The sequence below is a fragment of the Venustampulla echinocandica genome, assembly GCF_003357145.1.
Source record: "Venustampulla echinocandica strain BP 5553 chromosome Unknown scaffold_1, whole genome shotgun sequence".
Lineage (NCBI taxonomy): Eukaryota > Fungi > Ascomycota > Leotiomycetes > Helotiales > Pleuroascaceae > Venustampulla > Venustampulla echinocandica.
The window spans coordinates 2630244-2657469 of NW_022474206.1; the positions used below are offsets into that span (position 1 = coordinate 2630244).

At 47.8% G+C, this 27226-nt stretch overlaps 10 protein-coding genes across 10 annotated transcripts; 5 read left to right on the forward strand and 5 right to left on the reverse strand.

Moving 5' to 3' along the window:
• Positions 1–579: 579 nt before the first annotated feature.
• BP5553_03397 (uncharacterized protein) lies at positions 580–4568 on the reverse strand (the record flags this gene model as incomplete). The annotated part of the gene is made up of 6 exons (XM_032012020.1): positions 580–585; positions 642–664; positions 723–1074; positions 1221–1520; positions 1582–2849; positions 3008–4568. The coding sequence occupies 6 exons, from the start codon at positions 4566–4568 to the stop codon at positions 580–582; spliced, it is 3510 nt and encodes a 1169-aa protein (XP_031871713.1).
• A 26-nt stretch (positions 4569–4594) lies between these two features.
• BP5553_03398 (uncharacterized protein) lies at positions 4595–9045 on the reverse strand (the record flags this gene model as incomplete). The annotated part of the gene is made up of 9 exons (XM_032012021.1): positions 4595–5905; positions 6014–6305; positions 6358–6676; positions 6729–7427; positions 7480–7555; positions 7610–7766; positions 7824–8316; positions 8372–8672; positions 8722–9045. The coding sequence occupies 9 exons, from the start codon at positions 9043–9045 to the stop codon at positions 4595–4597; spliced, it is 3972 nt and encodes a 1323-aa protein (XP_031871714.1).
• Positions 9046–10125: 1080 nt separating this feature from the next.
• BP5553_03399 (MFS general substrate transporter) lies at positions 10126–12069 on the forward strand (the record flags this gene model as incomplete). The annotated part of the gene is made up of 6 exons (XM_032012022.1): positions 10126–10286; positions 10338–10480; positions 10530–10653; positions 10700–10906; positions 10957–11322; positions 11376–12069. The coding sequence occupies 6 exons, from the start codon at positions 10126–10128 to the stop codon at positions 12067–12069; spliced, it is 1695 nt and encodes a 564-aa protein (XP_031871715.1).
• Positions 12070–12415: 346 nt separating this feature from the next.
• On the reverse strand, positions 12416–13157 carry BP5553_03400 (DUF341-domain-containing protein; the record flags this gene model as incomplete). The annotated part of the gene is made up of 3 exons (XM_032012023.1): positions 12416–12960; positions 13020–13097; positions 13148–13157. 3 exons carry the CDS (start codon positions 13155–13157, stop codon positions 12416–12418), a joined length of 633 nt encoding a protein of 210 aa, XP_031871716.1.
• A 1239-nt stretch (positions 13158–14396) lies between these two features.
• BP5553_03401 (Beta-lactamase protein) lies at positions 14397–15638 on the reverse strand (the record flags this gene model as incomplete). The annotated part of the gene is made up of 1 exon (XM_032012024.1): positions 14397–15638. One exon carries the CDS (start codon positions 15636–15638, stop codon positions 14397–14399), a length of 1242 nt encoding a protein of 413 aa, XP_031871717.1.
• Positions 15639–16846: 1208 nt separating this feature from the next.
• BP5553_03402 (Benzoate 4-monooxygenase cytochrome P450) lies at positions 16847–18621 on the forward strand (the record flags this gene model as incomplete). Its single annotated transcript, XM_032012025.1, has 3 exons — positions 16847–16921; positions 16963–17628; positions 17680–18621. 3 exons carry the CDS (start codon positions 16847–16849, stop codon positions 18619–18621), a joined length of 1683 nt encoding a protein of 560 aa, XP_031871718.1.
• A 2727-nt stretch (positions 18622–21348) lies between these two features.
• Positions 21349–21849, forward strand: BP5553_03403 (putative Non-classical export protein 2; the record flags this gene model as incomplete). The annotated part of the gene is made up of 2 exons (XM_032012026.1): positions 21349–21591; positions 21646–21849. 2 exons carry the CDS (start codon positions 21349–21351, stop codon positions 21847–21849), a joined length of 447 nt encoding a protein of 148 aa, XP_031871719.1.
• Positions 21850–22538: 689 nt separating this feature from the next.
• On the reverse strand, positions 22539–22941 carry BP5553_03404 (Uncharacterized protein; the record flags this gene model as incomplete). Its single annotated transcript, XM_032012027.1, has 2 exons — positions 22539–22642; positions 22707–22941. The coding sequence occupies 2 exons, from the start codon at positions 22939–22941 to the stop codon at positions 22539–22541; spliced, it is 339 nt and encodes a 112-aa protein (XP_031871720.1).
• A 457-nt stretch (positions 22942–23398) lies between these two features.
• Positions 23399–24533, forward strand: BP5553_03405 (Translation initiation factor 2 beta, aIF2beta, N-terminal; the record flags this gene model as incomplete). Its single annotated transcript, XM_032012028.1, has 4 exons — positions 23399–23410; positions 23468–23606; positions 23659–24279; positions 24337–24533. 4 exons carry the CDS (start codon positions 23399–23401, stop codon positions 24531–24533), a joined length of 969 nt encoding a protein of 322 aa, XP_031871721.1.
• Positions 24534–25329: 796 nt separating this feature from the next.
• On the forward strand, positions 25330–26721 carry BP5553_03406 (Altered inheritance of mitochondria protein 24, mitochondrial; the record flags this gene model as incomplete). The annotated part of the gene is made up of 6 exons (XM_032012029.1): positions 25330–25345; positions 25394–25417; positions 25479–25991; positions 26047–26396; positions 26454–26627; positions 26680–26721. The coding sequence occupies 6 exons, from the start codon at positions 25330–25332 to the stop codon at positions 26719–26721; spliced, it is 1119 nt and encodes a 372-aa protein (XP_031871722.1).
• Between the last annotated feature and the right edge of the window lie 505 nt (positions 26722–27226).

The following is a 27226-nucleotide window of genomic DNA, read 5'->3' on the forward strand; positions in this document are numbered from 1 at the left end:
ATGGAATCTACTACATCTATATGTTGCGTTGATTAGGATTCTTTGAGTAACGAAACCGTTATCTCGCGGATCCAGCTATTCCTCTACTACCCACCGCTTAGCGAGGACCAAACTAGCAAAGTCTGGCGCGTGCACGTCAACCGTGTGCGAGCCAGTGGACTCATCAAATTGACAGCAAAGATGAGGCAATCATGGACTTTGCAAAAGAGGAGTGGGTAGCGGGGCGTTGTTGGAATAGAAGGCAAACCTGGAACTTCTTCTAGACAGCAATATCACTCACTTCATACGACGCAAAGAAATGGCACTAGCAGTCGATTGGAGATGGAGAGGTTGATAAAGATGGGGAGATTGAGAAACCTAGGTTGACAACGAGGAATTAAAGATTGTGGTAGCGACGACTGGAAAGTTCTTTGATCACATCAACTCCACACTGCTCGATGGATCGCACTAGATGCCGCGAACGGCGGAGGGTAATCGTAATGATAGCTGGGAAGATGCGCTGAAGAAGGGTAGATGAGTGTTACGTGATGTGAAGGCAAGTTCTTGTCTCTTGCAACGGGTTGAAAGACCTAGCTCGCATCACATCTAGATACAAGCCTTGTAGCAGGCAGCTCAGTAATAACACGGATCGCGTGACATACCATAGAAACACTAACCGTCTTTCCTAGATTATTCGTGCCAGTGCAGCTGGTGCAATTGACTTTTTCTCGCTACAGTCATACCAATGTCGCTAAGCTTCGCGTCGCCCAAGATCTCGAAGACGGCAATATCAGCGCGCAACTCTTTCGAAATCCAATTTCGCAATTCCAAAGCTACGAGTGAATCTATTCCAAAAGACTGCATGCGGTCTCCGACCGTTCGCCCCTCGACGTCTATGCCGAGGAGTCTAGAGACCTTGACCTTCAATGCCTCGGCAACAATCGACCTAGCTTCTTGGAGTGAAGCGGACTGTTGGAAGAGCGTCACAATATCCTGGCTTGATGAGACCATTGCATTTGATCCCCCTTGTGTGAAATCGACTTGATGTATCGCCCGGAATAGGCTTCTTTGCAAAGCTAGCGGCACCTCAACACCCTTGTTGAGTAATGCACTTGGAAAGACTAGCCCTCAGACGATTTGACTTGAGGCATCCGTGGCATAGTGTCTGTTTGGATCGCAGAAGTAATCAAAAGTTGCAAAAGTCGCTCTTGAGAAATTAGCTCCAGCATGTTGAGACGTACGAGTCTGTCGTAAATGTCTTTGTTTTCTGCTACGAAACCCCCTCCAAGGATTATGCCCAGATCAAGTGCTGTGGCCTTCTCCCCCCTAGCAACACGATACCTCGCGAGAGCGTCTTGAAAAGTATTTCCAGCAGCATAATTGCTTTGTCCAGGGTTACCAACGATGCCAGTCACTGAAGAAAGCATTACGAAGAAATCCATCTGATTGGGTAAGGTTTTGTGAAGGTTCCATGACCCTTGAACCTTGGGCCGAATCGTTGCGTTCCATTTAGTATACTGCATGGTACTAAATGGTCGATCCTAAGATAGAATTAGGTCTAAATCGCGATCTAAGCCTTCAAAATGAGAAGGTAATACTTACATTAAGCACCATGGCAGCTTGGAAGCAACCCTTGATAGGTGGCATTGTCTTCATCGCCGTCTGAAGAGCACAATCAAGCGAAGTAAGCTCGGAGATATCGCAAGAAGCGTGTCGAACGTAAACCCCGAGGGCTTTGAGTTTGGAAATCATCCGACGAGCTTCGGTGTTCTGATCTAGAGTGGATCGCGAGAGTAAGAGTAAATTTTGAGCTCCTCGGTGAGCCATCCAGCGAGTAATCTGACGCCCGATGCCCCCGAAAGCTCCGGCAACAATATATGTGGCGTCGGCTCGGAAGCGGTACTCACCATTTGCACTTTCTCTAATAGGTATAACAGCCTCATCAGATATCTCAAGCACTATCTTTCCTGAGCCCTTGCCACTTTGCAATAGGCGGAAAGCATCCTCAGCTTGACTGATGGGGTATTTTGATAGTGGATAAGGTGGACGAATAACCTTGTCCTTGAGCATCTGGAAGACTTCTTGCAGCTGTTCCGTTCCTTTCTTCGCAGCTTCACCGACGATATATGCGCCAAGATCAACACCCGCAAATGAAGCGTTTTTGATAAGAGGATAAATAGGGAGGTGGCCACGAGTATCAATATCTTTCCGCCCAATTTCGACAAATCTCCCAAAGGGCGCAATACTTTCCCACGAGGCAACCAATAGCTTTCCAGAAAGGGAGTTTAGAATAACATCAACACCTCTACCCTTAGTCATGCGTTTGATACCGTCCGCAAAAGAAGAGTCGTGACTGTAAAAGATGTGATCTTCTGGTATGTTATATTGCTCAATGACAGGTTTCTTTTTAGCTTGAGAGCCGACGGTGACGAACACGTCAGCGCCAATGTTCTGCGCAAGTTGGACCGCAGCTTGACCTGTACCGCCAGCAGCTGCATGTATAAGGATAGTTTCACCTTTCTGCAGGCGCGCTGTCCGGATCAAGCTAACATACGCGGTACAGAAGGCTGTGGGTATCGACGCGGCCTCTACAAAGCTTATAGTATCTGGCAGTCGAACAGCTTCTTTCACTCTGACGAATGTCTGGTAACTATCCGGCGTGCCTACTACAACTCGATCACCGACTTTGAAATTCTGAACATTGGCCCCGATTCGATGGACATAGCCGGCTGCTTCGCTGCCAAGCCGATCCGTGTTAATCCGGCCAAGGAGTGTTAGACACTCCTTGAAGTTCACGCCAATCGCCTGGATACGCACTTCAATGTCATCTGGTTCAAGATTCGTGTAGGCGGCGTCATCTTCGATCCATTCTATAGTATCCAGGAGTCCAGGAGTCCAGGGGTTTTGATATCAAGCTTTAAGGGTGGTCCAGAGCTAAATTGTCGCATTCGCACGGGCTTTGTCGTCCGTGCGAAAATATATTCGTCTACGGGGTTTCCGTTGGTCAAGCGGCTAATACAGAGGCGACCTTTCACTTCCATCCATTCTAAATCCATTGTCTCTGTTGGGCTGTCTTTATGGATCTCATGTATGAATTTGGCAATTCGCCCAACAGCTTTCTCTAAGTCTTCGCATGTCGACCATTCCAGAGCAAGAGTGGCCACGGAAATAGACAGGTCCACGTTACGACAAACTCGGGCTAGCCCATCAGTCATTGCCCAGTATGGCGCACCATCGTGTGCTAATCCCGTGTTGTTCACCCAGATAACGCTCCTGGAAGAAGTGAGAATCTTCTGCAAAGCCTGAAAGACTGGCTCCTGCATCTCATAGAGCAGACATTCGTCCAAGCCACATAGAAGAACCACATCACGTTCGCTGAGATCTGAAGATAGATAGAGACCTTCTAGTGACATGAGGTCTGTCGCAACTCCAGCGTATTCAAAATCACGTTGGAGGCATTGGCCAACTTGCCTTTGCATAGAAGACTTCATATCGACAACAAATGTCAGCATTCGATATTTATTTCTGAGCCCATTCTCAAGCACTGGCGCATCTGGGGTCGTCTTCGAGGTTACTATAATGCTCCATCCGTGGCAATAGTCTGACTCCCAGTCACGGAAGATATGATCGCTTCCAGAAAATCCATGCTGTTTGAGGATGCTGTGCCATTGCTCCTCCGCAATGACAGCACCATCACGACGATACTCCTCGGAGCTGAGCCACCAACCAGGGAGCAAACCAAATACGAAACCGGTATGAATCTTCAAAGGAGTGGTCATCTCCATCATTATAAGTTGCCCGTTGGGTTTGAGCAATTTTCGAGTGTTAGCGAGCGTCTCGCCGAGATTTTTGGTAGCGTGCAAGACATTGGCGGCTATAATGATGTCGTAGCCTTCCTCGTCGAATCCTTGATCTAATGGATCTTCTCCAATGTTGAGTACCGAATACTTCATTCTTGGGTATCTAGCGTACTTCTCGGTAGCGTGAGAGATAAAGTAAGGACTGATATCCGTATAGTAAAATTCGGAGTATCTTGGCGCTACCTCCGGCCTTGCAATAGTACCCAAAACCTCATCAGTTGTGGCACCTGTGCCAGCACCAATCTCCAAATACTTTAGCTCTGGATCTCTGTGAGCTTTTGCATCAAGGTACGCACTCAACATATCGAACGCTTTGCCCGTCTGGTTCACTTCGTGATAGTATTCGCCGACAAACGCTTCGTCTTCGAAAATAAAGTCAAGAGCATCGACCTCTCCTATGAGAATATTGAAAAGCTGTTCGCCTGTTCTAGCGCTAAGATTGCCGCGCTTGCTATCTGCGAGGAATCTCTGGCACAAGTTCTCTAGTCTCGCCGAATTGAGCAGGTCGAGGCTTGCGCCAGGTCCGGCCGAGTTCAAATACTCGTCTAGCCTGGAATTTAACCAGCAGGCATACTGGGTTTGAGACTCGACCGGGCACAGTTGAAGTCTGGATAGTTTGTCAAAAGTGCAGGCAGCGAAGCTCAGCATCATGAGGCTAAGATTTTGGAACCATTCATCAGGCTCAGCATTACTGCTTCGATGTTCTCGACAATATTCTGATATTTCCATTGTGGACATTGTGGAAAAGTCGGGTCTCATTCTAGCCTTTGGCACACTGGCTGTGGACTGGTTTCTTCCTGTGAGACATACTGGTTTCCGGCCAATTCAGTGACCTCCAAGGCTTCGACCTCAAGCCGAATGCTCATATCGGTTTTAGAGAAGACGGTAGATGTTCCTACAGCTGTTCGTTTATTCAACGAGCTAGATGAACTGTTGGCCACTTCTGACCCAAGATTTGAATGTCCAACTCCCACTGTAGATATCCACAGCCGTTTCAAATGTGATGGCACACGAGTTGGTGTTGGCTGGCTCCAACCTTTACCGAGGCCCACGTAAGTGAGCTGGAAGACGCCGTCTAGAGTAGAAGGGTGTACTGTAAATGGCTGCGGGATTTCCGAGGAAATGCTCTTACAGGGAAGTATTTGTGCATGGCCTTGGCCATCTAACGAGTAATGGATGTTCGAGAGTGGCTGAAACATTGGGCCATATAGAAGCCCAGTATTTTTGGAAATCCTCCGGTAAAGCTCCGCTGGCTCAACAAAGCTCTGGCATGAACGGACCGCCTCGTTGTACTTGCCCCGAGCAGCCTGCTTTTTATGTTCCTCTTCCGTTTGAATATCCACATCTTGGCCTACTTTGCTAGTGTCCGCGGTAATTGTTCCCAGACAAGTTTCCTGCCACGAGTCGTCGGCTCTCTTGACAAGTATACGAAACTTGTACTCAGGCTCCCCTGCTTGCGTGGAGGTAGGAATTAGGTTGGTCTGGATCTCTGTGCCTTCTGCAGAGTCACTCAGCACGATTGGGTTTGGGAAAGAAGTGTTGCGTATCTCGTATCCAATGATCTTCTGATCTACGAGCTGCTTAATCGCCTCAATGGCCATGACAAGCATTCCAGCGGCTGGATAGAGCATCTCGCCATGAACTTTATGTTGTTCAATCCAAGACATTTCTTCTCGCTTGACGACGAGTCGCCAGCGAGCATCTAAGGGATTCCAGTCTATGACCGGAGCCCCAAGTAGATCATTGTTTGCATGCTTTCTTGACTTGAACGTTTTCGATCTGGCCGGCTCCTCCCAATAGCTGACGGTATGGTTGAATGGGTAAGGTGGCAGAGTCGTGATGGTTTGTAGCGGGATATACAGCTCAGACCCACTCATTCGGGCTATTGCGTCGAGGTCCGCCTCGAAGTTACGACAATAAAATTGCCCAACGGTCTCCAGTATGGTGTGCGTAGGAGATTTGTTACGTGTCAAGAAGGAAGCATAGAACATGCTATCGGCCCTGTTTGTGGAGATGAATATCTCTCGGAGGGGTCCCTTAAGCGCTGCATGCGGTCCAATCTCAATCTAGCCATCCGTCACAATCTGAGCTTCGTGACTCAAGTCAAGTTTGTGGATAATACTTTCCTGATTCGGACATATACAGCAAGCCGACATAGCTTCGACAAAGCGTACCGGAGAAAGCATATTCTGCACCCAGTAGGAAGCAGCGCAGACGGTCTCTTGCGTAACAAGGCGCGAGCTGACGGAGGATACCATTCGAATTTCACGAATCATGTTCCCAGGTCTTAGATCTTTTAGACGATCAGAATATGCTTCTGCAATTGCCCTCATCTGTGGTGAATGGTATCCTAGGTCAACCTTGAGCTTTCTCGCAAAGATGCTGCGAGCTTTGAGATCTTCCATGATAATATTGAGACTACCCGCTGGGCCGGAAAGAGTGATGTTCTTAGGGCTGTTAATGCAGCTGACGGTTATAGCCTCCGCATCGAATGTAAGCGGCACTTTGCTTCTCTGACTGGATAGGTAACAGCTCTTGCCGGATTTGACTAGCAGATACTCCCACGGAGAGCATGCCATAGATTTTCTCGCAGCTTTTCGCTAGGTCAGAAGCTAGAACGCCTCTGAAGTAAGCTACTTTGATAGCCGATTCGTGACAAAGAAAACCAGCACAATAAGCGGCAGCAATTTCTCCGGAGGAATGTCCAAGGACTACTGAGACGTTGAGACTAAGATGGCGGGTTAAGTCAACTAGAGCGATTTGGAGGGCAGTCGAAACTGCCTGGCTGAACTCGGTGTCATTGATGCGGCTAAGCTCTGCATCTTTGGTGATCTCGTCTGATAGGGTTTATCAGCGGCGTGTAGTGCGGTTCAAGGGTTTCTGACTTACCAATGAGAATCCAATCGCATCCCAAGATGTCAAGGTATTTCTGTGAGTGCCCAATGCTGCTTCTGAAGACCGGCCATTCAAGTAGCTCCTGGCCCATTCCTGCCCATTGGGCTCCCTGGCCAGTGAATACAAGCCCTAGTCTGGGCCGAGTGGCTGCCAGAGGGCATCTTATAGCTTTCGAGAGACCATTTTCCAGCAACAAGAAAGGTGAAGCTGAATCCGAGTCCAGCACGGCGTACGACTTCCAGTTGAACAGCGTACGTCTCGCGTTCAGGGTGTGAAAGACGTCGTGCAGAAATTGAGGGTCTGATTTCTGCGAATGGGACTCCACGAACTGAGACAGGGCAGCCGCTTGCCTCTTAATTCCATCTTCATCAGCCGCCGAGACGACTAATAGCTTCGGCCAAAAGCTGGATGACAGTACATTATGAGACACACAGTTTCCGGGAGCAACAGACGTGCTGTGTAGCTCGTGGTCTGAGGCATGCGTGAGGTAGTCAGCCTGCAAGTGGCACTTTCCAGGAATTTCTGGTGAATCGTGGATTTTGTCCAAGGGATGGCATTGCCAGAATTTGGAGCACGGTTTGCGAGTGGTGTTCAGATTTGGAATGGAGGTCTGTGCCACCTCCGCCTCCCGCCGCGTGAAGTGGGATTTTCGGCCCTGGAGAAAATCTTCGGCCGATTCGATCACCACATGTGCTATTGGAAATCAGCATAACTCTGGAACTAGACTGAATGCCACTACCATTACTGCCTCCGAAGCCAAATGAATTGACCGAGGCTCTTCGCACCTCTCCTTTCGGCCATGGAACACACCGCGTCGGAAACTGACCTCAATTAGCCAGATATTAGCCTTGTGGCACCTTGGGGGCGGAAGTTACCTTCAAATTGAGAAACTCGGCGTCTATATGTGGATTGAGTTCGTTAAAATTCGCGTTGGGGGGGATTACTCCGCGTTCGAGTGCCAGGACCGTCTTGACGATACTTGCAAGACCGCTGGTACCTCCCAAGTGTCCAATGTTTGACTTTACGGCTCCCCTAACGTACTATCAGTGCACGAAAAGCCTCAAAGCTAGAAGGCGAATGAAGCCTTACACGTAAATGGGGTCCTGCTTCGAGCGATGCTCGAGGAAAGTTTCGCCAATTGTCCTTGCCTCGATAGGATCGCCAACTGCAGTCCCTGTGCCGTGGGCCTCAAAGAATCGAGTGTGTTCCAAACTAAGGCCTGCTTTGCGGTAAGTGTCTCTGATAAGGGATGCCTGCATCTCCTTGCTTGGCTGCGTGATGCCCCCGGCGGTATACCCGTCTTGATTTGTTCCAACAGAACGTATAACAGCCCGAATAGGGTCACCGTCAGCGATAGCAGTAGCGACACGCTTTAGTATTAGAGTAGAAAAGCCTTCCCCGCGACCATAGCCATCACCCTTGGCATCAAAACTCTTACATCTGCCGCTCGGTGAGAGGAAATTCATATTGCTTAGCGCTATATTGAACTCAGGATTGAGTATTATATTAGCTGCGCCAGCAATCGCCATGTTGGCCTTCCCCGAGTTGAGCTGCTCACGCGAGAGCTGTAGCGATAAGCCCACTTGAGCAAGCAGTGTCAATATATACACTTTCGCCCCGGAGATCGAAGTACCAACTCAGACGGTTTGCCAATACAGATCCAGCAGTCCCAATAGCGGCGTATTTCGGAATCTGCTGTGCGTCTTTCAGCATCAAATGGGAGAAGTCGCTGGTAAAACGCCCAATATGGACAGAGGTATCCGAGCCAGCCACCTTTTCGAGTGGTAGACCGGCGTTCTCAAAGGCGTGGTAAGTTGTCTCTAGGAGACCGCGTTGCTGAGGATCCATAGCTCCTACTTCCTGTGGCGTCATTGAGAAGAAGCCTGCATCAAAATCTCCAATGTTGCCATTCATGAAGTGTGCCTCACGCGAATTCATCTACAGATCTATTAGATTCATCGTCAGTGGATGACGACAAGTAACGAACAATATTCTGACGTTTGGAATCAGGATGCCAGAAAGCGTCGATATTGAAGCGGTCTTTGGGAAAGGTCGTTGCCGTGCATTGACTATCTTCCAAAAGTTTCCAGAAAGTATCAGAAGTTTCTGCTCCTTGCGGAAACTTAAAAGCCATACCAATGATGGCAATAGGCTCAAATAAGGAATCCTGAGAACACTCTGGGCTACTTTCGATTTCGACAGGCAATCCATTTTCTTGATCTCGTAAGTGTTCGTTCTCCGCATTATAAAAACCGCCAGAATGTACTGCCCTGAAATCCGTTGCAAGGGAAGGATCAAGAATCGAACCCATATTGGAAAGATTTGAGAGCAGTGCTAATGGCGGCTATGTTACTGGTAAACTCTCACGTGCCAAAAAGATTAGAAACAAAAGCTTTGAAAGAGTTTAAATAAGAGAGGAGAGAAAATTGCGGCCTGCCAACTCTAAGCATATTCCAAACCTATGTTTAAGCACTACTATTTACAGTATATATCTTCTAGAAAGTTTAGTTTGCAAGGCACACTCGCGGCGTAACTCATTTGCCAGTTGGTATGGACGGGGATGGAACGCTCCGGAAGTATTGTATTTCCGAGAAAAGAAATTTGTATGTGATCTGAAACTTCAAGAAGTCGTACTCCGTAGAGGGGAAAGAATATTATTTTAGTATATTTATTGCTATTTTTAGTTTTGACAAGCAAGTAGAAGGAAATAATGCCGAGGATTTCGTATAATTTCAAGTACTATGATGTGGAAATGTATAATAGCCGGTTGGAATTGATTCAATATAGTAATATCCCCGAGTCTTTTTAGACTCAGTGCCTGAGGTTTATTCGAAGTCGAATGAATCTATGGTGGGCTGACTGCGTCAAGGACATGGCCGGCTGAAAAAATGGCAGATCTGATGAACTGCCGGCATTAGCGCCGTCTCTTTGCCCGATACTGTACAACCTCCTGATTGTGTTGGCACTGTTGGCCTCTAGTCGACAAGATTCCCCGACCATACCTATGCTGATCAGATCCTACGCCGCACAGCATCCATATGCATATGGCCAGATCAACTGAGGAGAGGCAGGCATTATGAATTGTTTTTAAACTTCCATGTATCTCGTATACTACTTGGCCACAATTCAACTAGCTCGATATCGAAGATATGAATGCGAACCTTGTTGCAGTTCGCCCGACTGTGCCTACCAACAGATCTGCTCGGTCCGGGCTCTTACGGTTCGAAATACATTTCATCATCTTTTGAACGCCTCTCCCATCTTATATGCAAAGCCAAGTATTGTAAAACCTTAAGACTTTAATTATATCATAACCTTCAAGTATTCACCCTAGACATACCACTATTACATATTTGAAAGCCTGTTCAGGATATCCGGGAGGCTAGCTATGATGTCTCCTGATAAGCAAGACCATTCGTACGAGAGCCAAGAAGTCCGACATATACAAAGTGAAGATTTGGGAAAGCCAGAAAACCTTGAGGATATCACAACTGGACCATCTCCGCCATCAGAATGGATTCAAGGCTGGCGACTCGCAGCCATTGCGCTAGGGTAAGTACATTCTTGTTCCATGGGCGCCCGCACGAAGTTGAAACCATCAAGGACTTGCATCGCTGTTGGTATGACTCAGGCAGACTCTACTATTGCAAGCACAGCAATTCTTGTCATCACTGATGATCTTGGTGGATTCGACACCAGCCCGTGGGTTTTCACTGGATATTTAATCACATATGGCGGTATGGGCAGTACCTATTTCTGTGGTTTGAATCAAGGCTCACACGGCTTCTCCTTTAGGCTTCCCAATCATTTTAGCGCGCGTGTCGGATATAGTGGGAAGAAAAGCAGTCTTTTTGACTTGTTTACTCATGTTTACAATCTTTTCGGGAGCTTGTGGAGCTTCTCAGACGCTGCTTGAAATGTATGTGTTGCTGTCTATTCTTGACCACTACTCTGATACTCTTTAGGATTATGTTCCGATGGGTTCAAGGACTTGGTGCATCTGGTGTGTTGTCAATTGGTACTCTGTACGGTTTCGAGCTGAGGCCGCCTGGAAAATGGCCGGCATACTCAGCCCTAATTTCTCTTGCTGTGTCAATTTCCCTATCCATCGCACTTGTCATTGGAGCCGCCTTAACTCAGATCGGGCAATGGAGATGGATTTTTCTCATTAAGTAAGTTTGAAACCGACCACAAAAGTCCAAGCTAACGTTGCAGCGTTCAGTGCTCCGATTGGGGCCACTGGATTTCTACTGCTTATGTTAGGAATGCCTTCAAAACTTCCGCGCGAGCCTGCATCCCACGCTGCTAACGTAAAACGATGGTATCACAACTTGCAAAAGCTCGATTTCCCAGGAGTATTCGCGCTTGTTGGTGCCTCGGTGCTATTGACGGCTGCTTTGGAACAAGCCGCGGCGGGAAGATCTTTTGCTGCTCATACCATTATTCCTCTGCTAGTTTTGGCGCCTATTTTCCTCCTCGTGTTCCTTTTCTGGCAATGGTTCTCCACTACAAGACCGGGACAGTCCATTGCAGACCCAATTCTTTCCTGGAATTTGCTATCCGACAGAGTCTTTCTCGGGGTACTCATGTAGGTAAAGCCTTCAAGCCGGCACTTTCAAACATTGCTCACCATTATAATAGCAATGCTTTCTTTTCTGGAGCCATCATTACAGTATCTATTGTTCAGATTCCCCAACGCTTTATAATTGTCAATGGCCTTTCGCCGATCGATGCAGGTGTACGACTGATTCCATTCACGGCGGTGATGGCTTTTACGGCGGTGATAATGTCTATCGTCCTGAGCAAGTCAAATATTCCAGTCCTGTACTGGCTTCTATTTGGCGGCCTGCTTCAAGTCGCGGGGATAGCAGGGTTTTCTCAGTTGTCAGTTAATCATGACATCGAACCATCACAATACGGCTTTCAGATATTGGCTGGTGCTGGCGTCGGCATGTTCAATGTTGTACTATTGCTGCTCACTCCTTATGTTGTGGAGAACCAACACCTAGGTATGAAGGGTACCTTTAACGATGCAACCGAAGCTGATAGGAGAATAGCTGTCGCTAATGGTGCCATCAACCAGTTCAGACTCCTTGGAGGATCCTTTGGGCTCTCGATCGTAGTTTGTGCTTCAAATTCAAGCCTTAGGCATCACCTCCTCTCTATCTTGGAGCCTTCTCAAGTTTCGGTGCTTTTGAGTCGTACTGAAACCATTCTAGCGCTACCAGATGCTACACAAATTATTGTTAGAAAGATGTTTGGACAGAGTTACAATCTTCAGATGCTGATCGTAATTGGTTTTGCGGCTGCTAACATCCCAGTATCCCTAATGTAATGGCAGAAAAAAGCTATTGTATTTGCAAAATGAGGTTTGTCTCTTTGGTATGACATTTAGCGTCACTCAGTACGATTATAAGCTAGTTAGAAGACTCAGAGCTCTAGGGCAATGTGGGATAAGTGGCTCAAAGAATATCAAATATTTCAACAGCAGACATGAGAACACGAATACCACACTCCACAACTGGTAGAATCAAAATTTGGTTACTTCTACTTCGCTATTTGAGTATAGTGAAAAGATAGATTCCTAGAAGACTTGTCCTCGTTTAAGCCATCATAATTAAATAATCTGCAGCCTTCCAACGCAGGCTGTAACTTGAAGCTGCCACCGAGATTATCTAAGATTATTCTGTGCTACTTTGAAGCTCTGCCTGGTAGATGGCTCGTCGAACCATGTTTACTGTCCCGGCTAGTTCAGAACGAAGACCAATCCCAGGAATTTCATGATTCCCTTCATGAATTAGAACGGACCGTTTCGTTGGATCACACGAAGAAAGTAGACCCTCGCACTCCTGCTTCCTGCTGTCTTCCTTTCCGTATATGATGGCAGTAGGTATCGTGATGCTGTACTTGCCATCGAGGGTACCATCCAAGAGCCTGACTTGACCTCTTTTCTCGTATGCCACAGGATCGTAAACTGAAACCGGCGAAAACAAAATAGCACACTTAAATGGAGGAGGTGCCACAGGATCTCCGTGATATCTGCGCACTAGTAGCATAATAGCCAAACCTGCTCCTTGTGAAAACCCCAATACACCATCAAAGGGCCCTTCCAAAGCTATGTAGGCTTCCAGTTGGTCTAGTGCTATTGCAATGCTAGAAGCAGCCCCTGCGCCAACGTTGTAGTATGCGTAGTGCTCAGCTGACTGATCAGAAAGTGACTCGAGTCCTACTATGCATAAGAAACGGAGCTTGGAGTCCTCGGGGTGTAGGGCATCTGTCACACACCTGGAACTAATGACCAAGGTACGACACCCTGGAGGAAGCGGTATGTATGTTGATCTGCAAGCTCGTAACGGAGTGCAGCTACCAAATGATCAACGACAGCTGGCGCTGTAGTGAAAGCTTTTTATTACCTGTTTGCATTTTCAGGATCTGATGTTTGTTAAAATCATGCTTGTTTGGCAGACATGCTTCTCTCGTGGACCTTAGTGGTCTCGGTATCGAAACTTACCTGGCTACTGGTACCAATGCCATGTAGACAAAGAAACCGCATGGTGAAAACTGAGTACTGTTGGCTTGCTGGAACAACGTTCTTGAACGGTGGATTCAGTAACGAAATGGGGCTTGATGGGCCATTTTCGACTAACAAGCGAGGAGCGAGGCAGTGATGGCAGCCTTGTCGTAGTTCTATTGGAGCAGGTTAGGGGCTTGAAGGTCCAAGTCAGGGATGATACCAACGCCATACCCAAGGTCAAGACTTAGAGACACAAGCTGTGACTCGTTCCAGATACGAAACAGCTTCATAACAACGCCTATTGACGATCGATCAGGCTTCCCCGATTCCGGATAATTAAAGTCGCAATCTCAAAACCGCTTTACCCAATGAGGTGCTGCTGGGTGTCACTCCCCGTAGCCAACAGGACCCCGGCCGATTAATATATTGCATTATAACCTTCCTCGAGAGAGGAGGGAGCGCCGATCGCATCAGGCAGCGTTTTGAAGAGAACTACGTTTCTAAATTTGCAAGCCCAACAACCATAGCATCACAGCCTCGCATATGCATGTCATTGTACGAAGGTACTCGGACCCTTCGGCTTGACAGAATTGTGGGGACCAGCGGGATAAGTGGCGCCTGCAGATCATCGTCCAAATGAAGACATAGCCCCAAGTCTGTGCGACCCAGCAAGTTGGTTGGGCTGATGTTGTGCATACAGAGGAATGCCGCCTCGCTCATGTTAAACCTGAGCCTTAGTCAGAACTTCCACCACGACTAGGGCAAGCTTTTTCGATGTGTCGGTCCGGCAATCTCTTGGATCGATATCCGAAGACGCCCAACGACAGCCACTATGTCGTCGGCCCTTGCTCCCGCAGGCACTTTCGTATGGTTGCATATTGTCCCTTGGTCATCTCCTTGAGCGACTCGTGCAGCTGAACATTTGCACGCTGAGAATTTTGCGAAGGCCCTGGAGTCCTTACTGGCTGAGATAGACACGTTTGAAACTACAGTCAACAAGAACATTTGAGAAATTGACAGTGCAATTTCTATCCATGCAGCTGAGATAAAGATTCTACGACATCTCCTTCCTAAGCTCAAAAGATATGAACCTCTAGACCTGACTCAAGTGGACCCATTCTATTGCAGCGTTACGGTGTGAGCGCATTCTACAACTTCGCAGTTGAGTTCTGATCGTTTTTGGTGAAAGTTTCCGGTGCACTCCCGGGTGTTATATCATGGTGCCAAGTGAAGCTTAGAACGCGGCCTTTGCTACAGTTGAACTTGAACATGCGGGATTTAAGAGAAGTGAACGGCCACATGCTCTGCGAGAGCTCCCTTTCCCTGTCTGGTGGCAAACAAAACAAGTCCCCTCCCCAGGAATGTAAGATATAATTAGTTAGTGAACTCCCTTTCACATTTACTCGAATTTGATCTTCCCCATGAACGTTGACCGAATAGCAGATGATTTTGTCTTTGTTCCAATAGTCTCCCTCGTAATACTTTAAAGGGAAGCTAAGGGCGACGTCCGCCTTCCTCTTGTCAAGACCTGCGGCATAGACGTCATAGAGAAGCATGTTTATATCCTTGACTGAATTTGCCAGACCTATGTAGTCTGTCGGATCATCCTCTCCAAGGATCGTTCCAAGAAGTAACCGTCCAAGAACATCGGTAATATCGAAAAGTGGCAACGAATTGACCAGTACAACTATGGCAGTCTGAGACAGTGGATCCAACAGCATCAATCCGTTGTAGCCTGTGAAAGTGGCTATCTGGTGGAAGATAGCGCGGCCAGCATGAGTTTTTCCGAATTGTCGGCTGTTCTTTTGCTGCAGAAGTATGGAGTTGTAACTCGCAGCAGACAAATTTCCCGGGAGTTGGGTTCGGTAGGTCCCCAAACAGTAGCCTTGTTTCTCAAGTGAAGCGATCCCAACGCCGATGTGAGGATATAGTAGTCGACAAGCGTATTTGAATGGCGATCCAGGAGTGGAATCGACCTTGTTGTTGGTCTGGTGGTTGTACGCATGCAAAAGAGACCGGTACATGATCAGAAGCTCTCTGATAGAACTTCGTGCTCCTACAGCGCCGCCGAAACCAGTTTCGTCTGACCAACCACGCTGAAGTGACCACGGAAATTCGTGAGCCACTCCATAATTGCCAACCCAATGTTTGAAGACGACATTGTCGACTTTTGGAGCGTTCGTAGTACTGCGACTCATACCAAGTGGTTGATAAATGTATTGTTCAACGCAGACACTGAATGGTTTGCCCGTCACTCGCTCGATAGCAGCTGTGACAAGGCCGTAGCCCCAGGTGGAATAAATCATAGTTTTCTGAAACTCGCCCACGGCTGGTATGTGGCACGCCAACCGTGGGATCTGTTCTCGGTCGGGAAAGATGTCTTCGTTCATAGTCCCCCAGAATGTATTTTGTGCTGAGAGGCCGGATCGATTAGCCAAAAAGTCCGTTACTGTTGCTTCCTGTCCGACTATATCTTTCTGTCCCCAAACTCTGGAAGATACTCGCGGATGGGAGTGTCCCAATCGAGCAGGCCTTGCGCGACAAGATTGGAGACGACACCGGCCGTCATTAATTTCGTGATCGATGCGACATTATAGAGGGTGTCATCGTTTGGAGGTGCTAGTTCTGAAGCTCTGCGGCGTCCAAAATGAGTTGTAAACAATGGAACACCATGGTGAAGAAGGCCGAGAGACAGTCCAGGCGAGCCACTGAGCTCAAAAAGCTCCTGAATAAGCGGTTGTAACCGACTAAGACGGGTCTCCATGGATGATGAAGTGGTGCTAATCTGCTTCGTCTATGATCGTGACCAGACCAAATAAACTTCTGTCGGTTTCTTGAATCACACAATCAAGGAGGACTCTGCCTTAAGGGAGGGCTGCCTTGAAGCAGAACTGCCGAGGCCCAAGTCTGTCATGAGAGAACCACAGTGTCATAGAAGGGGTGGGCGGAGTGCGACGCCGACGGCCACAGTCGATTTCTTGCAGGCAGTATCTCGGTGGCTTAGACGGGAGGGGGCAGCTATTGGGGTGATGAATACCTTAGTTGTACTACGTATAGTACTCGAGTACATAGTATCGGTGGCATAATGGATGGATGAGATGGAGCCGGGTTTGCTGCCTCTTTGGGGGGGCCGAGTATGCCTAGCGCTGGCGTGCGGCAGTCCAAGCTAGGCCCGGCAATTTGCTGAGTGGCGTCTGGGGGACCTTGTTCGGAACTTATGATCCGTGCAGAAGAATTATAACTTATAAGCAGGGCTGAGTGGCATCCTGTTTGATACGTTGCGACGTGGCTTATATGGATTGATATACGCACATGCGCCTACCCACCTTAGGTACCTGTAGGTAGGTAGGTAAATAGATGTTGGTAACCGGACCAGCCTATGTGGATAGAGGTCTACCTGCATTGCCTACCGTAGGTGCCTTAGCAAACACAAGGACTGAAATGATATACGAGTAACGGCGCTACATCAATATTATCCTCCTCTCTCCCAAAGCTGCACTGAAAAGCTTCCGTCAAGATACATCTCCCCAGCTTTCTAATACGAGCAGGTACTTGAAAGTTGAGGTGTTCGCTGTCGCATAGATCTTCTGTGATCACTATGTCCATCTACACTATTGCCGGACTCACCCCGGGCAGCTGGGTGGTATTTGCCATTACGCTTGTTTTCATAACAGTAAGTACTTTTGCCAACACCTTCGATGCTACAGAGGCTAGAACCAACATGAGAAGGTTACCGGACAACTCTTCTACAATGCGTTCCTCCACCCTTTATCTAATGTCCCTGGACCGTTTCTGGCCAGAATATCGGGATTGCCCTCTTGGTACTATGCTATGCGCGGTGATCGACATATCTGGTTGTGGCAGCTTTTCCAAATCTACGGTAAGATGGCAGACGACATGTCCGGCTTGAGGTTGACAGCTCCAGGACCCAAGATCCGCATAACCCCTAACACTGTCCTCTTCCGCGATCCTGCAGCATATCGTGATATCTACAACCAAAAGGCGAATGTGCAAAAAGCCCCCTTTTACAAAGCGTGGCAAAAAGACAAGGATGATGTCAACACTTTCACAACAAGAGATAAGAAGGTGCACGCTAGGCGCCGTAAAATGTTGAATCAATCGTTTACGGAGCCGTCTCTTCGGGCCTCGCAGCCGTTCATAATCAAGCATGTCGATCGCTGTGATGAGTTATTGGTTGCCGAAAATGACGATGGCCAGTGGTCTAAGCCAGTGAACTTTGCAGATCTTTCAGATACGCTTGTCTTCGACATCATGGGAGATCTCTGCTTTGGAACCTCATTTGATATTAAGGAACCAGGCGAGAACCCGTTCAAATCTATTCCGCATGCGGTCGTACAATATATGCAGTTCTTCTATCCGGTAACATCCCCCGACTGCCTAATTAGTCTTGTGCTGATGCCGAAAACTTAGCTGACACGCTCTCCTATGCTCGATCTGATTCTTTGGCTCAAGCCACGCGGTCTCGACACTCTTTTCAAAACGATTACTCCTCCCCATATCAAGAACTATATCCGCTTTGTGCAAAGTTGTGTTACCAAACGCCTCGCGCTGTATCAAGAGCAGAAAGAGAAGGCCATGAGCGACCAGCGACAGGATATGTTCTGGTTTCTGTGTGATGCAAAAGATGAGGCCGGCCGTCCTGCATACAGCGATAGCGAACTTTATGCAGAAGCAAACATGCTCATTGTTGGTGGCACAGACACTACATCTGTAACTTTGGCGGCCCTGATGTTCTACATCACTCGCGATGCAACCAGGCTCCATAAGCTTGTTCATGAAATTCGTTCCAAATTCTTGTCACCAGAAGACATTGTTTACGGACCGGAGCTGACATCGTGTGTATACCTTAGAGCTTGTATTGACGAGTCTATGCGTCTAAGTCCAAGTGGCCCTAGCGAGCTACCAAGACAGGTCCTCAAAGGTGGTGCGATGATCAATGGGGACTTTTATCCAGAAGGCACGATTGTGGGCGCCTCTGGCTGGGCAACAGGGCACAATGACGAGTTCTACGGCGATTCTGAAGTTTTTAGACCAGAGCGGTGGACTCCCGATGAAAGCACAGGCGTAACCCAGGAATATGTCAATATCCTTCGTGCCAACTTTCATCCGTTTGCCCAAGGGCCTGGATCCTGTCCTGGAAAAAATATACCTATTCTAGAGCTGTCAATAACAGTAGCTCGAACTCTGCACATATTGGAAGTTAGAAAGCCACCAACTGGTGAAAACAGCCTTGGGCAGGGCATTCCAACTGCGGGATGGGGAAAACGCAACCAGAACATCTTCCAACTACAGGACTCTTATATCTCTGTGCGCAACGGCCCAATAGTGCAATTTAGGAGGAGGGTCACTTGAGATTCTTTTACTGCGGGCAATATTGATACACGTATATAGATAGGGCTTTGCTTTACTTTTCAAGTGATGAGCTACGCAATAAAAAAAATGATGTTGGCCAAACATATGAATATAAATTATAAATCCAAAATAAACGCCGCACTTTAGCTAGAGTTAGCTTGTGCCTTGCCTACCTTCTTGGACTTATGCGCGCGTACTTAATACTTGCCAGTAACAGGGAGCCTTTCTAACAAAACTAAGTATCTAGTAGAGTAATATAAAATAAAATAAGTTATTAATTAATAAAAAGTAAAGAAATATAATATATAAAATTAAACAAAGCTTAAAAGGTAAAAGTAATTTAAATTTATTGTTTTCCATAAAAGCTTCTCTATATATATTAAGTCAAGCTCTAGCTCCATTATATAAAGTTTATGTCGGTCCACCCACTGCCCAGGGCACGGTACTACGTGTATTACGCAGTACGTGCTGGTAGGCTGTGGTGTGGTTAATCGATGTATTAGGAGAGTAGGATTAGGGAGGAGGGGTGGATCCCCAAGAGGATATACCCCCCCACACCTAATCGGGACTAGCTTGCTAACTAGGCACGCGCGCTCACGTGATTATTCTCCCAACAGTTTAGTTGTAATAATAATAAATCTTGTAACTTAACTTATAGGCTTTAACTGATTACAAGTAGTATGGTGGCAGCTTCAACCACTTCATATTCCTCTGTTTTGCCTCTAAATTGTATTAGTTGGATACTTAGATAAGTAGATAAGTTAGACCATCTGAGCTTATAAGCTCCTGGCTCTCGCTCTACCTTTTACAGACGCGCATGCAGAGAGGTCACAATAGACAGCTGAGCCAGGGAGAAGCTGGCCGGCCAGAGAACACGAATACACTGAAGTCGCCACACTTATATTAATTACTGGATCTTGTGACTATAAGTCGTCCCGAATAACACCACTTAGGTGCGCCCTGAATATTCACTTATCAGAACACTGAACTATATCCAGTCCTCTTTCTGCCACCTGACCAGCTGACGATACGCGACGATGCGACTGTCTCTAAATTACCTACTCACTTGACCTACGATCTTTTGGTTGTTTAATCCACGTTTCCTCCTAGTATTACTAACAGTCCTTCCAGCTCCTCGATAGTAGACTAGTTTATATATTATAAAAGAAAGTAAAAGTAAAGTAGCTAAGTTATATAATTATTAAATAATTCTAAAATATATAAACCAAGACAAAATTGACTCGATAGATTCTAGATCTTCTAGTTACAAGTAATATTCTTATTATATATACTAATAGAATAGAATAACAGTAGTTATTGCTACTATTTTATAGCAATTGTGTAGTAGTAAAAGAGAGATGGATTTTAGTTAAGGGCACTTGTTATTAGGAAGTCGATACTCGAGTGCCGGTACTCGAGTAAATAATTACCTGGGGTTAGCAATAAAAAGAAAGCCAATCCTTATTTTGTCATTCTGGCCTGGAATGCAAGCTTGGCACGATTTATCTGTTTTCAGCCATCGCCGATCAATTGGTCGTTTTGCAACTGCGAGGTTTTATGACGAACTTTTCCAAGCTCCTACCTGGTACCTACCTTACGTACTGGTGATATGCTTTGCTAGTGACATAAGAGCCCCGGTAAAACTTCCGGCAGTCACCGGCAATTCGACAATGCATGAAATGATGCGCCCGCAGGAACTCCAGCCTGGAAGAACAGCAGCTGCCGTGAACTGCTTTTCCTCCGCAGTGTAATTGAATTTTTTAATTAGCAACAGATAGCTTGGTAGGAGCACCTTTAAATCGAATTGCACTCCAAGTCACAAAGGGGAAGTTCGGTGTGAATCCCAAGCAACCGTTGAGCCGCCTGCGTCATCCTCTCGTGATACCACTAACACTGTACGGTTCCGGGCATCTACGAAGTATCTGGGCGGAGGAGCTTGGACCTGGCCCACTTCATGGGAAGATTTTCAGAGTTGTGGAACTTAAACTCGGAATGCGGCGGTAGTGGCAGCATAGGGAGACACTGGAGAAGATCGGAAGGGGAATGTGTTTCCGAAGGGAGAGTATAGGTATATACATGTCCGATTATACCTCGTACAGCCCCAGGATCTCGTTGCCGCCGGGCAAAAACAAATCGGGTTTCAACAGTGGTGCGTTGCCCGGCCATCGTAGGGCCTCGTCATACGAGTGCAAATACAACAACCTATGGCCAGAACGGAGCGCATACTTACTCGACGATAAGAAACAAAGAGCAACGCTTGAAACCAAAACACCCCAAACCCAAATACAGATAATTTTCAATTAGCCCCCAGAAAGCGGAGGATAATCGCGAATCATTGGCCTTGGATCAGCCCATCATCTGAGTTAGGCGCCTAGCTCAATTCCAGATAAGCGCATTCTGGTTGATGAGATCATTGCTGGAGCTCCGTGCAATCCGTCCAGAACTCCCCGCAATACAAATAAAAGCCCACCGCTACCTCCGCCGCCCCTTCCACCACCATACACCATACAACACACAACTTGCACCACACCATACAACATACAGCTTCAGAGCAAGCACTCTACTCTGGTCCCAGCCCATCCGCAGTAACTCCAGCTATTCCGTCTTTGCTACTCTCCACCGCCACCCCTACCTCCCCCATCAAGATCACGCAACTCGTTGAACATCATGGTTTCTGTAGTTCAGATCATCCTTCGGGCCTCGCAGTTCCTATGGACTCTGCTCATCATGGCATTGGTGGGCAATGTCATTGCCGACGCCTTTTCCGGAAACCCAGCTAGTATCAACTATGCGCTGTTCGCTTCCGTATTCTCCTGGATTGCCCTACTCTACGGTCTCGGGGCAGCCTTCGTTGAGAGCATCGCTTTCCCCATTCTCCTCCTCGTCCTTGATGGGCTTGCGATGATCTTCACATTTACTTCCGGCATCGTCTTGGCTGCTAGGCTACATGCTCGCAGCTGTAGCAACCATGTAAGTTTTCCCTATCTGCATTTCCGCTCTTGCCAACTCTAACATATCGAGCAGGGCTACCTAATCTCTAATGGATTGACGAACGGCTCTGGCGACATGTCGAAAAGATGCCGGGAACTCCAAGCCAGCACGGCATTTATGTGGTTTCTCTGGGCATCATACGTCGGCTCATTTATCATGGACCTGGTACAGTCTCGATCGTCCATGGGCGGCCGCGGGGGCATTCGCAGAGGTGCGCCAGCCATGTCCCAGATCTAAGGAACAACTGGTAAGCGGCCCTCTTGCGTCGTGCGATTTGGCTGCTTGTTTGGTTGTTATTACCTTGCCTTGATGCAACAACTAACCGCGTCCCAGGGGTTGCAGTCTGATGCGGATACCTCAACAAGTAGTGGAAGGTGAAGGTCCACGGTTATGCATCATGGCCGACTGTTAAAGTAAGGCATGCTGGAGGAGGTGAAATTGTGCGGATTGGAACCGCGGTAATGGCGTGGGGCAAACGTTTGCGTTGTACTATTTATGAACTTTGGGCTTGCAATCAGCGATTTGCACAGCTTTAAAAACTCTGGCAGTAATGTATATATATCGGGAGATGAAGTAATTGGGAAAGGGAACACGCACGGTTGTATGATCAGAAAAGCACCGTCTCGGTTGTAGGTTAGATATCAATGGAACCTGGGATATAAAATGGGTTTACATCTGGCCACCACGCTCCTGTAGTAATTGGATCTAAGTTTCTAAACATACTTTTAGATTATTCGTGTCTTTTAAAGTTCCCCGATTATTTTTGAGTAGAAAGTTGTGCCATATGTACAACTGGCCAGAGTAACAATATATACAGCACCTTCAGTGTTCGCTCCTCGAACGCCGATAATGCATAAAGGCATATTTGAGGACCCACGTATAAATCTAATACGTGTTCATTATTCCGTTCTAAAGCATGCCTATCATCAAAGGGAAGCAGCAGCTTCGACTGCACCGGCAGCTCTAAAAGCCGCCTTATTCGTTATCCTAACCTCGACAGGATATATCCACTCCATGTACTTCGCCCAGCCTATATATCAATCAGCAACCATCCGTCAATAGACGAGCTCTCGGGATGCGCAGGATATACATACTCCAATAAGCTAATTTTCTACCAAAGTACTTTCCGGCGAACGGGACAATGACCATCGTCAGCAGCAATTCCAGCTGCTGCAAGCTGGCCTCCCATTCTCTCTGCGCATCCGAGTCCCCCTCTTCTGAATCCAGATCGCTGCTGTCTATCGAGGAGGGCAGAGAATCGATCTCATCCTGCTCGTTCGAGGACTCCGGGGATGGATCTTGGATGATGTAAGAATCGAATGCGGACATTGTTGAGGATGTGGATGGGGGCGTTTTCAGGGAGCGGCGGGGGGGATGGAGCACGGGGAGCGCTACCGCCAACACAACCGATACATTGAAGATGTTGAGGATCTGGAGTTGGAATGAGCTGCTTGCTTGCAGTGGACTTTTATTATGTGGCCCGTAGATATCTTCCCTCGATTCAACAAGCTCCTGGCCTGGATTGAAGCCGAGCACCGGCTTCCCCGGCCACCGTAGCCGGGCATGGCACGTGATGTCCAGGGCTGAGTCACATTTTCAACTTCCACTTGCGAAGCGGGAGTTCAAGTTTCGACGGCTTTGTGTGGCGAGTTCAACACTATCAGCAGGCAAACAACCCGAACCCAACCTTCGATTCGAATCCGCATAACTCGCAATCATCCGAAATCTAGATACACCGGCTCTTGTATCATTCGGACGTACTCCTACAACTTCCCAAACCGCAATCATGGCGACCGAAGTAGGATATTACCCCACCCATTCTCCGGAGTAACAATTTATTAACAGCGTCACACAGGAGGTTCCCGTCGAGCGAAAAGCTCGCAAGTCAGTTGCATTCAGCGAAGGCACCACGATCGTAGATGAGAACGGCGCAGTCACAATGAAGGGAGACACCCACGATGATTCAAAAGGTACGGCTATGTCGCACTCATCTAGTATGCGCCCCTTATCCATCGCGCTTGGAAACGCTCGCTAAACCGATTCAAGGTCACGATGAGGATGCAGATGGGAAAGACGAGGACGATGTCGCGAATATGCTCAAGAGTATGAAGAAGAAGAAGAGCAAGAAACCCAAGGATGCGGATGCTGATGCTGGTGACGCCGAGGCTGGGGATGGCGGGTTGGACCTTTCCACGATGAAGAAGAAGAAGAAGAGCAAGAAGCCCAAGGAAGGAGACGAAGAGGATTTCGCAGCCAGAATTGCGGCCCTCGAGCTCGAAGGCAAGGAGGGCGAAGCCGATGAGGAGGCGCCGGTCGAGAAAGCCCCCGTCGATGAGGGTGATATGGAGAATGGCACTGGGATCTGGCAACACGATGAGTCGAAACAAATTGGATACGAACTCCTCCTCTCCCGGTTCTTTACCCTCCTCGCACAGAAGAACCCAGATCACGCCTCGAGCGGCTCAAGAAGTTACAAGATCCCACCCCCACAGTGTCTGCGTGAAGGAAACAAGAAAACCATCTTCGCCAATATTGCCGAGATCTGCAAGAGGATGAAGCGAACAGACGAGCACGTCACTTCGTATTTGTTTGCTGAGTTGGGCACAAGTGGTTCGGTGGATGGCAGTAGACGACTGGTTATTAAGGGTCGATTCCAGCAGAAACAGAGTAAGTTCAAACACGATTCCTATCAGTGAAGATGCAAGCTAATTAGTAAACTTTCAGTCGAAAACGTCCTCAGGCGATATATCATGGAATATGTTACTTGCAAGACCTGTCGGTCACCGGACACCGAGCTCAACAAGGGAGAGAACAGATTGTACTTCATTACCTGCAACTCATGCGGATCTCGACGAAGTGTCACTGCCATCAAGACCGGTTTCTCTGCCCAGGTCGGCAAGAGAAGAAGACAACAAGGTTAAAGGATGGCCAGGAAGCGGAACCTATAGTTATGCGACGTCGTAGTTGTCTCGCAGGCATATTGAGCATCGCTTTGGGAATTTTGGAGTCGTTTGCATCTGGTGGTTTTCGGGGGGAAAAGTACAAAGTACATAGTAGACCTGCGTGCAATTAAATGATTCCGAAGATAGAAAAGCACAGCCAAGGGCTATATGGCCGAATCACCTGTGTTTTTCTTGTGTTCTGTCTTAACCCATACGTGCCTCACAATCCTCGCTCCCTCGCTCTGTACGAGTTTCTATAATACGCATTTGCTCTCGCCAAATCACGCCCTCTTGGCCTTTGCCTGTACACCCCGCGCCAAGATGCTCCTTGACGTCCATAAGCGCCCGACTGGGGCACCGTCATCTGTGCAGTTTTCTCTCGCAGCCGATTCGCCGTTGTAAATAGACACAGCCCCCAGCTAAGGCTGTCAGTGTGTGCGCGCGCGGTACGAAGCATGAGGGGCATAAGTACCTTAAGTTGGAATGTGGGTGGGCGAGCTGTTTTCCTTATCCATCCTTTGTTCTATATCATACTTTTTATTTATTGCTATTCGTCTTATTGCAAAATTCAATCGGGTGCCCGTTTGAGACTTAAGGTTAGCTACCATTGAGAGAACGACCTGCACTGTGAGTGATCGAAGCATACCTACTTGAAAACTCCTTTCGGAAGTGTGGGGTTCGCGAGGCTGAATTACGAGCGATAACCAGGTTGGTTTCTATTTCCACGACGAAAACCAAGCAAAGAACAACTGGAATAGCTTTAAGATAGCCCAATATGTCGTATTACCCTCGTATGTACCGCCAACTTAGTCGAACCATTCGGTGCTAATTCTCAGCAGCTCCTCCGGGCAATGGGAATGGAGGTAAGAACATGATCCCCCTAAGCTCTCTGATGGAGCATAGGTAACTTATTCGATATCACAGCCCAGCAGCAGCAGCAGCAACACTATGCTCCTCCTACTTCGTCGCCTCCTCCTAATCAGACAACCCACCAATTCTACCCGCCCCCGCCACAGACATCGTCCCCGTCGCAAGGCGGAAACTATCCTCCTCCCCAGGCCACTCCTCCTCAACAACAGCAGTACGCGCCGCCTCCAAATTTCTCCCATCGTACATCCTACCAGCAACCAGCCCAAGCACCTGCTGCTGCCGCTCCTCAAGCGCAAACAGCGCTTCCTTCATATGAGGGGCCACCACAAGGGTTCGCACCGCCGCCCGAGAAAGTAGAGCATCAGCAGGAGAAAGCCACATTGGATACTAGCCAGCCATTGAATCTTGACCACGGCGCTCCATCATCAGCCCATTTTGTTGGAGCTAGCACAACACAAGACGATGTAGGAACATTCAACGGAGGAAGCTACCGCATTAGCCACAGAGACACAAATACCATCGTGACAATACAACTAGCTATGGGCTGTCCTCTGACTGTAAAGCCTGGTAGGTTTTGCGCAATATTATCATATGTTCTAGTTTGTCGGCTAATCTTGAGTAGGTGCAATGATTGCAATGACCCCAACCATCACATTGAAAGGGGCTATCAAGTTCTCCATGAAGAAATTAATCGCAGGTGGTGAGATGGGCCGCTCGACGTATACGGGTCCGGGAGAACTACTCCTCGCACCATCTACATTGGGTGATATTACAAATATTCGACTCGATGGTAGCGAGCAATGGTCAGTTGGGCGCGATGCTTTCCTTGCTTGCACTCAGGGCGTGATTCAAGATTACAAGAGACAAGGTATTGGAAAAGCTATGTTTTCTGGCGAGGGACTATTCGTATATAAAATGAGTGGGACAGGATTGTTGTGGATCAGTAGTTTCGGTGCTATCATTAGGAAAGACGTGAGTTTGGACATCTACGTTATAGTCATTGATAGAATATGCTGATAAACAGAACAGTTGGCAGATGGTGAACGATATGTCGTGGATAACGGCCATCTGGTTGCTTGGAACACGAAGTATATTCTCGAGCGGGTAGCCTCCGGAGGCATTATCTCCGGGCTCTCGTCAGGGGAAGGTCTTGTGTGTAAGTTTACTGGACCCGGGTCAATTTTCCTGCAGACGAGGAATCCTGTAAGTATCCTCCCAGTTGTTTTTGGCCTGAGCATCAGACTGATATTGCCAGGCTGCCTTTGCTCAATGGATGGGTGCGCACGCTGCAGTGTAGGGTGATGTTATTTCTGGTCTCGATTCTCAAGGTTCCGATATGGGTTTGGAGTTGGCGATTCTCCAGCGTAGTTACATAGTTTCCAATAAGTTATTCTGAATGACTCTTTCCTTCTGAGACTGTATCTCTCGGGTGTGCATACAGTCGCTCCTTCCCCTTTGTCTCGACAACAGATATAAGCGCAATTATAACCTTCCAACCCCCTCCTATCCTAAGTTCCAAGCGTCTGACTCAACATTCCTACTTGCTTCTTATTTCCTGCCGAGATCACCTTTCCTAAGTTCCCGTTGGACGAACGACTACCTTTGGGGAGTTTACCTTTGCAAGTAGCCGTTAGCAAGCCAAGCCGAGAACAGACTAGAGCATCAGCATCAACATTAAAGTATACAAGGGGTCCTAAGACCACTTGGAGTAAGGAATACATCCCATTACACCAAAAAGGTCTAAAACTGATGGGTCCGAAGATAGTACCCGGATTTCTCTAAACAGACCCCAAGCCTGTCTT